We start from the raw sequence: 18297 nt of genomic DNA, 5'->3' as shown, positions 1-18297 counted from the left end.
GGAGGGACTAAAGAACAAGACAAACAGAAAGGCACTACATCATCAGAGGGTCAGAGACCGCGTCAGGAGGAAGTTGGTCATCTAGTCAATCCTAACACAATGGGGCAAATGGAGGGTGTTAAGAAACAGAACATGCAGAAAGGGCCTACATCCTGTGGACAGAGACCAAGACAGAAGGAAATTACTGAACAGGACAAACCTCAGATACCTGAACAAGGGGTATTTGTGAAAGAACAGGGCAAGCAGAAACGAACATGGCAATCTATTGAGAAACAGAGACCGAGTAAAGAGCTTCCACAAAAAAAGCAGAAACTAGAAGAATTTGAAAAGAATGTTCAAAATGTAATGACATCAGCTGAAGAACACGGAACGAGGCATGGACAATTTCAGCTTCATCCAGACAAATCCGGACAAGAAGTTCAGATGGGAGGGGCTAAAGAACAGGCTAAGCAGAAAGATACTGCATGTAGGCCTACATCATCTGAGAGACAGGGACAGGAGGCAGTTGGGTATCGAGACGAACCTGAACAAGAGATGAAAGTGGGACGGGCTAAAACAAGGAGAAAGCGGAAAATGAATTCAATATCTAAGGAGCGGAGATTGAGACAGGAGGAAATTGGCCATCTAGAGAAAGCCAAACCATCACTACAAGAGAAAGGGACCAAAGAACAGAGAGAGCAGAAAGGGGCTTCAACATCTGAGGAACAGAGATTGAGACAGGAGGAATGTGGATATCGAGACAAACCTGAGCCAGATGTGACAGTTGGACGGGCTAAAAAACGAAGAAAGCGGAAAAGGACTTCAACATTTAAGGCACAAAGATCGAGACAGGAGGAACTTGGTCATCTAGAGAAAGCCAAACCATCAATACAAGAAAGAGAGGCGAAGAAACAGAGAGAGCGAAAAGGGACCTTAACATCTGAAGAACAGAGACCAAGACGGGAGGAAGTAAGTCTTGTAGAGAAACCCAAACCATCAGTACAAAAGAGAAGGACTGAAGAACAGAGCACGCAGAAATGGACTTCAATATCTACGGGACAGCGATTGAGACAGGAGAAAGTTGGCCATCTAGAGAAATCTAAACCATTAGTACAAGGGAGAGAGGCTAAAGAACAGAGAGAGCAGAAAGGGACTTCAACATCTGATGAACAGAAATTGAGACAGGAGGAATGTGGGTATCGAGACAAACCTGCACAAGAGATGAAAGTGGGATGGGCTAAAAAAAGGAGGAAGCGGAAACGATCTTCAACATCTGAGGAACAGAGACCAAGTCAGGAGAAAGTTTGGTATGGAGACAAACCTGAACAAGACATGAAAGTGGGACAGCCTAAAACACGGAGAAAGCGGAAAAGCATATCACCATCTAAGGAACAGAGACAAAGCCAGAAGGAACTTTGTCATCTAGAGAAACCCAAACCATCAGTACAAGACAGAGAGACTAAGGAACAGAGAGAGCGGAAAGGGACTTCAACATCTGAGAAACAGAGATTGAGACAGGAGGAAGTTGGTCATGTAGAGAAACCCAAACAATCAGTACAAAAGAGAGGGGCTGAAAAACAGAGCACGCAGAAATTGACTTCAATATCTGCGGGACAGCGATTGAGACAGGAGGAAGTTGGGTATCAAGACGAACCTGAACAAGAAATGAAAGTGGGACGGGCTAAAAAACGGAAAAAGCGGAAAAGGACTTTAACATCTGAAGAGCAGAGACCAAGACTGGAGGAAGTTGGTCACCTAGAGAAACCCAAACCATCAGTACAGGAGAGAGCGACTACATCATCTGAGGTTCAGAGATGGAGAAAGGTGAAAGTTGGTCATCAAGACAAACGTCAACAACAGGTTCAAGTGGGAGGGGCGAATAAACGGAGCGATGAGAAAGAGACTGCAGTCCCTGAGGGAAAGAGATCAAGAGAGGAGAGACTTGCTAAACAAGACAAACCTCAGATACACGAACAAGGAGAACTTATTAAAAAACAGGTCAAACAAAAACGGACACCGAGTCACGAGCTTCCACAGAAAAAGCAGAAACTACAGGTATTTGAGAAGAACGCTCAGAAGGAGATGACTTCATCCAAAGAATGCGGATTGAGGCATGGCCAATTAGATGATTATCGAGATAAACCGCAACAAGTTGAAAAGGTTAAATATCACAGCAAACAGAAAGGGTATATGTCACTTGAGGGACAGAACAGACGACATGAGGAGGAGTTTTGTGGTAATCAAGACAAAACTAGCAAGAAGACAGGGATTACATCATCTGAGGGACAGAGAACGGGACAAAAGGAAGTTAGTCAACGAAAAAAACCTCAAACAGAGATTCTTGTGGCTCCAACTAAAGAAAGGAGCACGCAGAAAGGGACTAAATCATCTCAGGCACAGAGACCGAGGCAGGATGAAGGTGGTCATCGAGACACGTGCAAACCATCAGTACAAGCAGCAGAGGCTAAAGAACAGAGCAAGCAGAAAATGACTACATCATCTGAGGACCTGAAACCTAGACAGGAGGAAGTAAGTAATCAGGACAAACCTGAATCGGAGGTAGATGTGGAGGGAGCTCAAAAACAAAGCAAGCAGAAAGTAAGTACATCAACTGAGAGACCTAGACCGGGACAGGAGGAAGTTGCTGAACAAGAAAAACCTCAGCTACATGAACAAGGAGTAGTTTTTCAAGAACAGGGCAAGCAGAAACAGACAAAACAATCTAATGAGGAACATAGACAGATTCAGGAGCTTCAACAGACAAAGCTGAAATTGAGGGAATTCGAGAAGAACGCTCAAAAGGGGACAACGTCATCGGAAGTACATGGACCGAGGCATGGGCAATTAGAGAGTTATCAAGATAAACATCAACCAGAGATACAAGTGGGAGGGGCCAAAGAAAACAAAACAGAAAAGAAACAGAGAAAGCAGAACGAGGCTTCATTATCTCAGGACCAGAGACCGAGGCAGGAGGAAGGTGGTCATCAAGACACACGCAAACCATCAGTACAAGCAGCAGAGGCTAAAGAACAGAGCAAGCAGAAAATGACTACATCATCTGGGGACCTGAAACCTAGACAGGAGGAAGTAAGTAATCTTGACAAACCTGAATCGGAGGTAGATGTGGAGGGGGCTCAAAAACAGAACAAGCAGAAAGTAAGTACATCAACTGAGAGACCTAGACCGGGACAGGAGGAAGTTGCTGAACAAGAAAAACCTCAGCTACATGAACAAGGAGTAGTTTTTCAAGAACAGGGCAAGCAGAAACAGACAAAACAATCTAATGAGGAACATAGACAGAGTCAGGAGCTTCAACAGACAAAGCTGAAAATGAGGGAATTCGAGAAGAACGCTCAAAAGGGGACGACGTCATCGGAAGTACATGGACCGAGGCATGGGCAATTAGAGAGTTATCAAGATAAACATCAACCAGAGATACAAGTGGGAGGGGCCAAAGAACAGAGAAAGCAGAACGAGGCTTCATTATCTCAGGACCAGAGACCGAAACGGGATGAAATTGGTCATCGAGACGACTCTCAACCAGAGGTACAAATGGGAGGGGCTGTGGGAGTGACTGATACAGAAAGCAGATCAGGTAACTAATTACACGGAATCCAATATTTTGTATGTTCTCTCCCCTGAATTTCATTCGTTGTTTCCCTTTGTACTGTTAGGTATACATTTTTGTTAAAATGTATTGCTCGTTTCATCTAAAGTGTAAAGTAAGATGTAACGACTTTATTTGGGCTGATGCAAACGGCTAATTCATGGTTCCTTTTGCGCGCGAACGTATCCGGTCTGCGAGTGGACTTGTTCTCGATTCCTAAACATTGACTGAAATGTGGCAGGAAGATTTTTTTCTGTGTCAGACTGGTAAAAATCCTTAACATTAATATAAATATATGCGTGAATGAGACATCATGAAACTGAACTATTTAGTATGTCAGATGATTTCAAATAGCGTCATAAAAATTCCATGTCTCTTGCAGTACAGTTGGAAGGTTACAACCTGTTTTTTCAGGATTATCTCAGTCTTTCCAAGAGAATACATTCTAACAATAATAATGACTTCTAAAGCTGTACGCGTTTTATTTATGGTGTACTTGCATTTTATTCATTGATAGATACTCGACCTGACGACAGAGCCATCCGGAAACAATCTGAGAAGATTGCAACAGACTGGGAAAAATTGGCCTTATGCTTGAAATGTTCAAAAGAACACATTGGCACCATTAGGGCTAATCACTCCAACGATGTTGTAAGGCAGTGCTTTGAGATGTTAAGCACATGGTGGAGAAAGCAGGACAATTACACGGAAGCATGGCGGACGTTGGAGAAGGCTCTGATTGATTCAGGCAGGAACGACTTGGTTCGGGGCACATCAGGTACGCTCAGTAACTGAAGAAAGTTTTGCAAATCGTACACTTCCATTTCATACAAATTTCACAAATTTTTGGTGCACGAAGAAAAAGTACCAAAAGGATTTTGACAGGAACGCAGCCTTATCGAGTGTGTTAAAACTAATGAAACTAATGAAATAGTGGCAAGAGGAACTCAATAAATTAGTTGTGATTCGATTGGCAGAATGAGATCCTATTAAATCAGTTTTTGTATCGGAATTTCGCATGACGATTTCTGTTAATGAATTAACCTAAACAGCACGCTTTTACAAGGGACCCAATTTGCAAAGATTTTTCAGGAAAATCTTACATTCAAGATTTTTGGGTTCGGGCAGACCTCTAAATTAATAGCACTTTTGTCTAGTTTATGGTGTTACATGTGGAACCACCAGTTTATTATTGGTGTTACATAACCACCAACTCGACATACGTGTATATTGAAGGCGAACTGGGCACAGGAAACTGCAGTCTACGAGATCCTACTGGGATACGACACAAATAACTGCATCCAACAATAACTACATCCAACAAGACTTACTTTTACTAACATACTAAGATACTGACTAAACAGATCCTTTGTATAACATCCATCATGGCGGTGCATTAATTTCTTCCTTAGAGATGCGCATGTGTAGCCTGTAGTATAATACATACCAATACATAGTTGCTAGTAGATAATCAAAAAGTCAGTGTCCTTTTATCTTCTGCCAGAAGACACAGTTCGGTAAATTAGTTCTTTGTAGACCACCCTCGCACTTTGCTTAATTGGCAAGCAAATTTGACTGATCGGAAGAAAAAATATTCACTAAGAGCACTTTCGGGAAAGAGGGAAATCAAGACATAACATTTTTGTATACCCGTTGCCAGAACAATTGCATTTTACCAAAAAAAAACCATATCAAGCCAATAAAATACCCTTAAGAAACATCAACAGGAAGAAAAATCATGAATCCATTTGAACCCATTGCAAGTGCCGCCGCTGACATACACTCCTAACGTTGCCTCTTTTCTTTTAACAGCCGAGACGGGAAGAGCGCAATCCAATCCGAGTGATGCTGCTGATCAGTGCAGGAGTGAATTAGAAGACCGGTATACCACCACAGGTAGCTACGTTCAGTTAATACCCTGGGTCGATGACGACATGAAACATATTATGGATATATATACAGAGTTGCAATTAGAAAAGGGTGACCAGGATGACATTGAGGGGTATGTTAATGAGTACGGGGACATTTTCCTCATACAAAAAGACAGGAAAGTGATTAAACGCGTCATTTTGTGTGGATTACCTGGCTTGGGCAAGTCCACTATTATTGACAAAATTGCATACGATTGGGCAAAAGGTATTGCACTCAAAACGTTCACACTTTTGTTTGTTTTGAAAATGTCCGCTCTCGACCAAACTTCGCATCTTGTTAAGTCAGTCTTTGATCAACTTTTATCAGACGACACAAAAGTTAACAAGCGTGATTTGAAAGGATTCATTCAAAACAATGGTAGTAGAGTGCTCATTCTTATAGACGGTTTTGATGAATTTAGGACAACTAAACTCGAACCAAAGAAATTTGGTCCCATTTTAAGAATGCTCAATCGAAAAGTTGGCAAAGAATGTTTTGTAGTCGTAACAACACGACCATCCCACCTTGTTAAGTTGACAAGCAAATCACTCATTACTAAACCTTTCACACACGTGAATGTTCTCGGCTTTAGGATGGAAGATATTGAAGAGTATGTGAACAAATTTTTTTCTAAAAAACGTCACATGGTTGGGGGACTTCTTGAAAGGATTCAATCATCCGATGTCCTGTCTGAATTAGCAAGGAGTCCTATGCTACTCCTGCTAATGTGTGTTTTATGGAGGGCAGAGGCAACACTACCCGATACTTTATCAAGGTTGTTCAGTGAGGCAATTAGATACATATTTCGAAGAAAGATGTCTGAAGTATCAGAAGAAGCAATATCGGAAGTAGTGATTGCAATCGGAAAAATTGCATTACAAAGGCTTGTTTCTCCAGAGCAGAGACTTACATTTCAAGAGGGAGAGTTTGAGAAGAGTGTACTTAACAAAGCGTTACAAGCGGGTAATCTCACTAGTAAGAGGGTCATGAAGTGGCTTGAAAAACACAACAACGTGCAGTTTATTCATAAGACAATTCAAGAGTACTGCGCAGCTATGTACTGTCAGAGTCTTTTAAGCAAAGGCGATGGGAACTTTCAGAAGATTCTCGATAAAATTCGGGATCCTATGAATTTTGAGTACGTGTTTCGCTTCTGCTGCGGTGACAATCAACAATGTGCAATTCGTATACTTCAGATGCTGCACGAAAATCCAGATCACGATGGAGTGAAGAAATTGGCCCTAAGTTGCTACTTTGAAAGTCAATCATCAGATTTGTTATCAAACGATTTCATTGAATCGTTTTTCACTGAATCTATGCAGATAGATAGCTATAGCAACGACTCAATGAACTCTCTCGTGTGGTTGATGCAGCATGTGGCCGAGCAGACAGAGCTCTTGGAAGTGGATTACCTCAATGCAGTATGTCGCGTTAAATTTTCTAGGTGTGACCTGTCAAGTTTGAGTAATGTCCTTGCTTCACGTTTGACCGCAATAAAAAATCTGCACGAATTGCGTTTTGATTCATGCACACTAAGTGGTAGCAATGTTTACCAGCTTTTATCATCATATCAGAATGCAGGTGACTTGACTGCCAAAGACTGGGCAGTCCTCAAAACACTCCGTTTAGTGGAATGTGGCTTTAAACCGCGCGATGTAATCGACATTGCATCATTGGTTGGAAAGATGCCAAACCTAGCCGTTCTTGATCTATCATACAATGTAGACTTAGGTGATAACGCAGATACGTGGGCGTATAGTTTACATTCGATGAGTCATTTAAAATCTCTTGATTTGAAATCATGCAACATAAATGAACAAGACATACCACATATTGCATCAGGGGTTGGCGAAATGCAAAACCTGGCTGATCTTAACCTTTCAGACAATAATGGATTGTGTGGTAACGCCGAAACGTGGGCGCCTAGTTTGCAGTCAATGATTCATCTAAAGAAGCTCGAAATGAGTGATTGTGACATTCGAGATATGAAATATGTTGCTCAGTCAGTCAGTCGCATGGGGAATCTCGTGGATTGTAATTTCGGTAGTTTTTCTGTACAGCCATGCGATGATGGCATACAACTGAGCATTAAGGGCTTCTCACTAACCGGCGAGGATATGACGGATATTTTACAGTCATTCAGTGATCGGGAAGATTTAGTTAGTTTGATCCTTGTTGGCACTCATGGTCTGGGTGGTTCCGCAGGTATCTTGCCCCCACCCTTAAAAGACCTGACGGAACTTTGTGACTATGATTTCACAGATTTCTCACTGCAAAGCACTGACATTAAAGACCCTGCAGCAGCGTTAGGTCAAATACCAAGATTAACTGATCTTAACCTTTTAAAGAATTCGAACTTGGGTGGTAATGCAGGAACTTGGGCGGCTAGTTTGAAGAAGATGATTCACCTGAAAAAGCTCAAAATGACAGATTGTGACTTAAACAGTCGCGATGTAAATTGCGTCGCTCAATTAGTAAGTTGCATGGGGAATCTGGTTGATTGTGATGTTGGTATTTTCTCTGTACAGCCATGCGATGATGGCATACAACTGAGCATTCAGAGCTCCTCACTAACCGGCAAGGATATGGTGGATATTTTACAGTCATTCAGTAATCGGGGAGATTTAGTCAGTTTGATCCTTGATGGCATTCATGGTCCTGGTGGTTCCCAGAAAATATGGCCCCCGACCTTACCAAACCGGACGGAACTTTGTGAGTTGGGTTTGAGAGATTTCTCATTGCAGAGGATTGACATGGAAAACCCTGCTGAAGCATTAAGTCAAATACCAAGCTTGGTTGATCTTGACATTTCAAAGAATCCGGACCTGGGTGGTAACGCAGGAACGTGGGTGGCTAGTTTGCAGTCGATGACTTACCTGAAAAAGCTCAAAATGAGAGATTGTGACTTAAACAGTCATGATGTAAAATGCGTCGCTCAATCAGTCAGTCGCATGGTGAATCTCGTGGACTGTGATTTTGGTAGTTTCTCTGTACAGCCATGCGATGATGGCATACAACTGAGCATTAAGATGTCCTCATTAACCGTTGAGGATATGGCGGATATGTTACATTCATTCAGTACTCGGAGAGATTTAGTCAGTTTGATCCTTTTACAGAATTCGAACCTGAATGGCAACGCAGGAACGTGGGCGGCTAGTTTGCAGTCGATGATTCACCTAAAAAAGCTCAAAATGAGAGATTGTGACTTAGACAATCGGGATGTAAAATGCGTCGCTCAATCAGTCAGTCGCATGGGGAATCTGGTGGATTGTGATTTTGGTAGTTTATCTGTACATTCACGCTATGATGGCATACAACTGAGCATTAACATGTCCTCATTAACCGTTGAGGATATGGCGGATATTTTACAGTCATTCGGTAAATGGAGAAATTTAGTCAGTTTGATCGTTGATGGCATTCATGGTTTTGGTGGTTCCGCAGATATCTGGGCTCCACCCTTACAAAACATGACGAAACTTCGGAAGTTGAATTTAAGACGTTGTTCACTGCAAAGTTCTGACATTGAACACATTGCTGGTCAAATACCAAACCTGACCGATCTTAACCTTTCAAACAATAAGGGATTGGGTGGTAACGCAGGAACGTGGGCGGCTAGTTTACAGTCGATGATTCACCTGGAAAAGCTCAAAATGAGGGGTTGTGACTTAGACAGTCGGGATGTAAAATGTCTCGCTAAATCAGTCAGTTGCATAGGGAATCTTGTGGATTGTGATGTTGGTAGGTTCTCCGTAAAAACATGCGATGATGGCATACAACTGAGCATTAAGAGGTCCTCACTAACCGGTGAGGACATGGCGGATATTTTACAGTCATTCAGTAATAGGAGAGAATTAGTCAGTTTGATCCTTGATCGCATTAATGGTCTGGGTGGTTCCGCGGATATCTGGATACCACCCTTTCAAAAACTGACGGGACTTCGGAAGTTGAATGGAATAGATTGCTATCTGCAAAGCACTGACATTGAACACATTGCTGGTCAAATACCAAACCTGACCGATCTCGACCTTTCATTCAATGATGGATTTGGTGGTAACGCAGGAACATGGGCAGCTAGCTTGCAGTCGATGATACACCTGAAATCACTCTGGTTAACATCATGCGGCATAAGTAAACAAGATATACCACATATTGCATCATCAGTTGGGGAGATGCCCCACTTGGCCGATCTTCATCTTTCGTTCAATGAGGGATTGGGTGGTAACGCAGAAACGTGGGCAGCTAGCTTGCAGTCGATGATTCACCTGAAATCACTCGGGTTAACATCATGCGGCATAAGTAAACAAGATATACCACATATTGCAGCATCAGTTGGGGAGATGCCCCACTTGGCCGATCTTCATCTTTCGTTCAATGAGGGATTGGGTGGTAACGCAGAAACGTGGGCGGCTAGTTTGTTGTCTATGATTCACATAAAGAAGCTTGATATGCGTGGTTGTAACATTAACAGTCGCAAAGTGAAATATATCGCTGAATCAGTAAGTCGCCTTGAGAATCTGGTGGATTGTAATTTCAGTAGATTTTTTGAGACAGAGAATCATGTAAAACCACTCGATAATGGCATAGGACTGAGCATTAAGAGGTACTCATTAACCGGTGAGGATATGGCGGATATTTTACAGTCATTCAGTTATCGCAGAGATTTAGTCAGTTTGAGCCTTGATCACATTGATGGTCTGGTTGGTTCCACAGATTTATGGACCATACCATTACATAACCTGACGCGCCTGACAGAAATAAGATTAACTCATTGCTCATTGAAGAGTACTGACATTGAACCCATTGCTACAGCACTAAGTGGAATGTCAAGAGTACAATCCCTCAGCCTTGTGGGAAATCATTCATTGAGTGGATTTGCAAAAACGTGGGCTCCCAGTCTGACACAAATGAAACATGTCAGTAGCCTAAAATTGGGCGGATGTGCGCTCACAGAAGAAGATAAGAAACACATATCTGAGTCATGGGGAAGTGGAGTGGATTTTGAGTTCAATGACGAATGGGGGAGTGACTTTTCTTCTGCAGAGGACCTTTTTTTTGAAGAGGACTCTTCTTCTGATGAAAATCTTTCTTCTGAAGAGGACTCTTCTTCTGAAGAGGTCCTTAGATCTTCTGAAGAGAGCTCTTCTTCTGAAGAGGACTCTTCTCCTGATGAGGACTCTTCCTCTGAAGAGGACCCTTCTTCTGATGAAGATGAGTACAAGATGAGCGAGCACGAGTTTGATCATTTGGATCGAGTCAGTCTCTAAGTCACGAGTATGGTCTTGCAGTTGGATCGAGTTGTGCTCCTATCCACAAGCAAGGTCAAAAGTTTCACGTCACTTGCCCAAACGCCATCAACCAAACGCAGGGAACGAGGCTTTCTATATTGATTGAATTCAGACATCTTGTTCGAAAGCCATGAATAACATCGAAGCATGACTGGGGGGGAGGGGGGGGGAGGAACATGCTGTAAACTGAATCATTTTTTTTCAAAATCATTCGACCGAATATATATAGCAATAACTAATAGGTACACAACTTTTGTAATAGGCGGGTATTCTGATTGATGTCAATAAGCGGTTAGTGAAATTCACGGTAAACTGAAATGTAACGCTTCTCCTTTTTAATAATTGTACGAATTTCATAAATAGCGCTTACAAAATACATGTATATTCGATAAATAAAATTTCTGAGAATGTATCATTTGGTTGCTGAATAATAGCAGCAACCTTGAACTTCACAAGTCAAAATATCGCAGCCCGCCATCCACGGATGAAGTATTTGTGGTAACGGAGTTTCTACAGTTTTTTTTGTTTTGGAGCTCAAATAAAATGGTTGGAATGTAGGTAGGGGCCGTGTGGAGGTCGTGAAAGAATGTATGGCTCTGAACACATTATACAGACACATGGAGTGTATATCATTCAACACTGTCTCCTGAACAATCCTCTGTGTGTAACAAAGACAAGTAGACCTCTGATAATTCTTGGGAAGGAGATCGTAAGCATTCTCTGCTCTCCTTTTTATACGGGTCGAATTATTTGTGTACCTGCTTCACAGATTGATAGCAATTAATATCCAACGCACATCGAAATTGTGACAATTTAATTTCACTGTAATTGAGAGTTACAATGAAGGCTCAGCGTAAATGACATCGTAATAGAATCGAGGACAGCTTAACATCGGTTCTGTTGCTTGCCAAAAATGTGAAACATGAGATAATTAATTACTAAATTCAGAAATTCTGAAAATAAATAATAATGATTGTAATAATATTTTTGATTTCACGTATACTGTCTCGAACGACATCATCTCATTAAACTAAGATACAGTAACAGTGAAAAGAGACTGCGGCTGTATGAATAGGTTAATTGGTAAACAGCCCAAAAGAAATATTTTCAGCTAATTATTTGCGTATGCAATGTATGTCTATATACACTCACCGGGTTATTTTGCTGTTTAAGAATTATTTTTTGTAAGCCTGGTAAAGAATGTTCTCAGTATGGAATATATGAGAATATTAATCTGTGGAACAATGAGAGTATGACATGCAATCAATTAGACAAATTTAAATTTGAGGATGTGCCATGCCTGTAAATAAATTTTATAACCTGTATTTTAACTGTATATAACTTGTACATATCTTTGCTTAACCCAACCTTGTATAAGAGAAATCGAACTGAAATCTGAAAGTGTGCATTTTCTATACGTTTCATACTATGGCATACCAAAGGCTTATAATAACTGTATAATAGTAACTAGTAACTAGTTATAGTAACTGTAAATGTAAATTTGTTGTATGTGGCTGATTCTGTCGTTGATTTTAATGCTTACATCCAAATCAAAATATGCATTTAATTGATTGTTTGAGAGGTCACCTGATTAATACAGTTGGTCTTACATGTATTATAAGTCAACTGTTATAGACAGTATAACCATATTGCAGCGATTCTTTTAGGAAGTCCTGCTGATGCGCATGTCAAGCATAACGTATGACTACACTTAGCTCACAGTCGCCATAATAATTCTACTTGATATTAGATTTTAAATACTGATGATACCAAATTTGTTCTCTGATTTTTATTAACTGTTAAAGTGACCAATTGTTATTGGTAAGTGCATATTATGTCACTGCGATGTCTCGTTTTTACTTCATAAAACGTCAGATTTTGTTTGGTCAAGGCCAGAGTTTTTTATACATCGATATTGAAGAGAAACTTAATTTGAGTTTGAAGATATTGCGAGTTAAGAAGTTTCTACAAAGATTTCTCGACAGCTGTGTCAGTGTGTAAAGTGTTGCTTTCTGAGTGGTTGATTAACATAAAATATTGTATGAATACATGTATATCGCTATCTTTCGGTAAGCCCGGCTACTCCTACCCGACTTAATATTGTTTTATCGTATATCACTGGGTTAGTTTATAATTATAGTGATCATATTTCATTCTTAAAAGAAGTTTGAAATATTTTTGTAATCAATCGCTGTTCGCTTTAAAACTAGTCATGTGAATGCCAGTTTATTCCATCTATGTTTTAAAGTTATTAAAGTGAAATACTGGGTTTATTGAGTTGAAGTGTATAATTATGTATAGACAAAACACAAAAGAAATGTACTTTAGCAGGTGTATTATTTGTAACATTTTTTTTTTTCATAATGGGAAATATTTATTCCTTTTCCCTTTATATCAGATGCGAAAAGCAGAGTGGAAAAGCGGTCTATAATGTTAACAGAAAATCATCAAGACTGTAGTTGATTTTCATTTGACTAGATTGTGAGTTTTTTGAGTTGCCACGCCGGGTTGTTTATCTCGGAGTCCCAAGAATCTGGGAGTTGTTGTTACAACATGTTTCATTATGCTTTAATCATTTGACGAACATATGTTTTAGTAACGAAATAAAGTTTTAACGTACTGCGCTCACGTTTTTGTCATCATGCTTATTTATATAGTATTAGGCTGTTGAAGTGAAGGTGTTCGAACCTTTTGTAGTAAAGTATTTTGCGTGTTCATTTCTGGTTATACTGATAAATTGTCAATATTAATATTTTTTTCGTAACCCTCCATCCATATGAAGAGTTTTGATTTGACATCGTTTACATCAGAGCGGAAACTTGATTGGATGATATGTGTTCATAATCGGCGTTTTACAAGTTAAAATACGCTGTTCATTACTGTGATTTATTGCTGTCCCCCAAAATTGGCAGAAGTTTTCACTTATAAACGACAATAATTATACCGACTATGAGACCTGAGGGTAGCAGACCTGCAAATCGACTCCCATAGACCTCAGTAATAATTACGCGTACTTTCGAAAACTATTAAAAATACTCAAAACTCTTCAAGGTGTTTGAGACACCCAGGAAATTAATGCTTATTTCATAATCTTTCAATTCCATCCAAAGACGATCAACCTAAAAAGTAGTCCTTTGGCCCATCGCCGTTTTGAAAAATGATGCCTGCGCTCCTTTGCAAAATGGTAAAAATTTCAGGGCCCAATTTCATGCGAATTTCACAGAAATACGAAATTAAACTCCTAGTTTCTGCACGGCTTCCACCAATATTTTTATTTTTAAACCTTCACGTTCATGGCCCACAAAATGAATTTTTAGAGCATACAAATTGTGATTGGGTCTGGAGGGGCAAGTCTGGGCCTATGTATTCAGGCATGCAAACTTTTCCTCAGATCAGCTGATTTCCTCTTTTTTGACCTCCCATGTGTGTCTTTAAAAATAGAGAAACACTGTACAAAGTCTTGGAAAGATTGGAATTTCCTCTTTTGGGGGACTTTCCAGTTGCATGCCTGTAAATAGGTCTGCACTCTGGAGCTACGTCTGTGCAATAATCAATGTCATTGACTCTGTTTGACCGCTGCGGTAACGAGGTGACAGGTATAGACTGGTTCCCGCTCTGTTGAAGGTCAAAATCGACAAAGGAGAGCATGGGAACCAGTCTAGTTGAAAGGTGGGCATACACACGAGTGACGTTGCCCCTATTGTTAAACGACATTAGCATTACAATTGAATTCTAACATCGGTATGCGGAAGTATTCAACTTGGCCGTTGCACTTGCAGTATATACGTCTAGGATTTAGTGATTTTTCCCGTGCCTTTTTCTTCCCTTCTTCGATCTGTGTGCAGTCTTGATAATGTGTTTCCTCTGAAAAAAAAAGTTATTCGGATGAAGTCAACTCACCACGTCTGGTAGAGGTAGAATGGAGATGGAACTTTACAAGACATGATGAGGATTCGTCGTTACGCAGTGCATAGTGCAGTTTTGCCGTGAACCTGGCCGAAAGAGAGATAACAGGTAAAGGTTTTAAACAGGGGAATATCAGCTCGGGGGGGGGGGGTGAGAGAAACACTGTGTTTTTAAGTGATTTCTAAAAATTATTACTCCGATATCTCCGAGTTTACCAGTGCTTATGAAAAAACAGCAGTGAAAAGGCAAAACCAAGTGTTGTGTTGAATTTTCTAAATTAGTTGCCGTTTGAATGATAATATAACGGGTTCTTGTATAGTGCTTTAACTAAGATTAAAGTGTTTTACATCATTATTACCTGTGAGTCTGATCATTGGGCCAATTAAACATACCAAATCAGCTCCCTGGGGAGTATGTTGCTCGATGCAGCAATATCAGCGTAAAGCAGCTGCAATCAATCACAATAACCACAGGTACCCATTTGCTCCTGGGTGGGGAGAATCAATGAGTGACAAAATGCCCTGCCTAAGGCCGCACGCACCATACCCCAGGCTGGACTCGAACCCAAAACCTGCAGAATAAACTGCAGACCACGAGTTCCATGCCCGAGACCAATGTGCATGAATATGAAATGTGCATGAATATGGAAATTCAAACTTGTGTTAAATATCACTTTATTTGCACATTAGTTTCGACTTGCCTGGTTTATGCCCTGAGGTGACATCACAGTAACGGCGCCCTCAATTGGCAGGACCAGCATGAAGCATTTTGAATGTCAAAACAAATGTACTGAGACATCTCGATAAGGCAAACTCTGATAACTCAAAACATTTGTTAAGTCAAACAAAGAATCCATTCCCTTCAGTATTATAACTATGATATACAACCCTGCTTAACTCAAAATCTGCTTATAAACAAGGCAAAATTTTAACCTGTCCCCTTGAATTTTTTTGTTACCTTTAAATGTACTTCGAAAAGTAATATAAACAAAGATACTTTTATTGCGCCCTCATGTGAAAGTGCGTTTTATAGTGTCTTTTCAACATGAGAGCTGGATGGCGCACTTTCGTGAGTGAACAGCGAAGTGGCAAATGTTACAGTTGTTTGTAAACAGCGAGATCCAAGTAAAAAAAGACGATTTGTGAGACTGTCATTCTATTCCGAGACTTTAATTCGTTTTTTTAACTTTTGGGTGTTTTATAGGGGGGAGGTGTTGAAATTATTACTTTTTTCTACCACTTTTTTTTGTCATTTTAAAATTTCTTACATAAATTAAATTAATCACCACAAGTCAAATTTCGTGCTCTACCACTTCATGCATAACAACATTCCTTTGCCCCCCCCCAGCTTAGCTGCATCATCCCTCCCTTCTCAACCCCCTTGCTCCTTCCTGACCCACTCCCTTTGATCTGCCAAACCGCCGCCATCCATTGTTCAATCCCTTAGTTGTTTAATTCCTCCCTTCTGTTTCTCATTCCACCCTTGCATGCTTGTGTGTCCCCCTGCATGTTTGTTTCTGGCCATGCCGGTCATTTGCCTCTGAAGCAAAGACCAAAATGCCACGGGCCAGCTAATTTTGTTGGCAAGTTAAATGTATTCAGTATGTTAAAGGTATTTTAAAATGTTTGAACATCAATAAAAACATTCGATATTTACGAAATTCAGGGTCATGATGGTTCAAGCAACAGAAATGGTTTTAGAAAAATATCTCCAGAATAACTGTGAATATCAACATTAATTTTGGTCTCGGGGTGCCCCAGAATTCTATTGGCTTTGGAACGATAGGTCTGAGGTCAAAGTCATCATGGTTCAAACAAATGAAGTGGATTCAGCAGAATGTACGAAGAATTAAATGGCACGTTAATTTCAAGCTGGAAACCCCCAAATATCAAAGATCAATGTCATTCTGCACAAACAATAAAAATGGTTCAACAGAATATCTTAAGAATAACTTAGGCATATTGTTTATAAGGAAATGATTTCAACAAGATATCTCAAGAACTACCTTGCATATCAAGTTTTCTTCAAGGTAACAGAACATTTTACTGATAGAGACTATTATATGTACGAGGGCTTGCATTCTGTGCAACAATCAGGTCAACGAGTCTGTTTGACCGTAACGACGAGGAGGTGAACAGGTAGGCTGGTTTCCGCTCCGTTCGAAGTTATAATCGATGATGGAGGGCCTGGGAACCAGTCAAGTTGACAGGGCGGTACAGCGCACGCGCACTGTGACGTTGCCCCTATTGTTATATTATATTAATAGTAGTATTACATCAGGGGAATTCTGAAATCGGTATGCGGAAATATGAAGCTGGGCGTAAAATAGGGTACGTTGCACTTGCAACATTATATCTGTCTACGATTTCGTGATTGTTTCTATGACTGTTTCTTCCCTTCTTCGATCGCCATCGTGCAGCTGTAATAGGTTGTTTCTTCTGAATAATGTAATGTGGATGAAGTAAACTCGTCCATAGTAAACTCGTCTGGTACAGGTGTAATGGCGATGGAACTTTACAAGACATGATGAGGATTTGTCGTTACAAAGTGTAGAGTGCGAGTTTGCCGTGAAACTGACCAAAAGAGAGATAAAAGGTACAAGGTATGAGCAGGGGTATATCGGTACGACACCTCAAATGACAGTATCTAAATAGCATGAGGCACTTCCAAAAATAATAACACATTTTGCAGTGTAAAGTGTAATATGCCGATATTTTCTTTTCAAAGTTCGCTCTCTTGTGTAAAAATATGAGGTTTCATTTGATTTTGAATAGAGCATTTCCGCAATACATGAGGACTGGATGACTATCTTTCGTGTGTGATCCCAGAAGTCGTAGATTTGATCATTAGTGGGTCATATGACTAAAAACTAGAATTTGCTTCTGTTACCAATTTAACAGTATTCACTCGCATCTATATGAATAAATATGAAGCAAACGCTTGAAAGCATGAATTAAATGGAATGAATGCTTCAGATGTGAAGCATTAACTGGTTAAAATATTATTTTTGGAGGCTGGGCAGGAGCCACCTTGAAAATACGAAGCAAAAACATTTACTGGTTAAAAAACCCTATTTTTGAAGGTTGGGCATGGTCCACCTTGAAAATATAAAGCGAATACCTGTGCGCAAAACAAATTGCTTTATATATGAAATGTTGTCAGAGTAGCATTATAAACAATATATTCGTGAAGCACAAAATGATACTATTCACTTTCACATTCCGCTCTAAAGTGACAGAGAGTATTTCTGATAAAGACTTTACACTATGAGAGCTGGTCTGTGCAACAATCAGGTCAACGAGTCTATTGGACCGTAACGACGAAGTGGTTTAACATGTAGACTGGTTCCCACTCCGTTTGAAGTCATAATCGATAATGGAGGGCCCGGGAACCAGTCAAGTTTACAGGGCGGTACAGCGCAGGCGCACTGTGACGTTGCCCCATTGTTAAAATGTATTAATAGAAGTATTACATCAGGGGAATTCCAAAATCCGTGTGCGGAAATATCAAACTGGGCGTAAATAGGGTAAATTGCAATTGAAGCATCATATCCGTCCATTGTTCGTGATTTTTCCAAGCTGTTTCTTTTTTTTCTTCTATCGCCGTCGT

At 40.3% G+C, this 18297-nt stretch overlaps 1 protein-coding gene across 1 annotated transcript; it reads left to right on the top strand.

Annotated features, from left to right (window-relative positions):
- Positions 1-99: 99 nt before the first annotated feature.
- LOC119726044 (trichohyalin-like) lies at positions 100-10761 on the top strand. Its single transcript, XM_038197660.1, has 7 exons — positions 100-3574; positions 4104-4364; positions 5399-5637; positions 6820-6918; positions 8026-8209; positions 9659-9793; positions 10592-10761. Exons 1-7 carry the CDS (start codon positions 100-102, stop codon positions 10759-10761), a joined length of 4563 nt encoding a protein of 1520 aa, XP_038053588.1.
- Positions 10762-18297: the final 7536 nt, after the last annotated feature.

This window comes from Patiria miniata, unplaced genomic scaffold (genome assembly GCF_015706575.1).
Source record: "Patiria miniata isolate m_02_andy unplaced genomic scaffold, ASM1570657v1 HiC_scaffold_19, whole genome shotgun sequence".
Taxonomy (NCBI): Eukaryota; Metazoa; Echinodermata; class Asteroidea; order Valvatida; family Asterinidae; genus Patiria; species Patiria miniata.
Note: the sequence above shows the minus strand (reverse complement) of the source record. Positions and strands in the feature narration are given on the sequence as shown.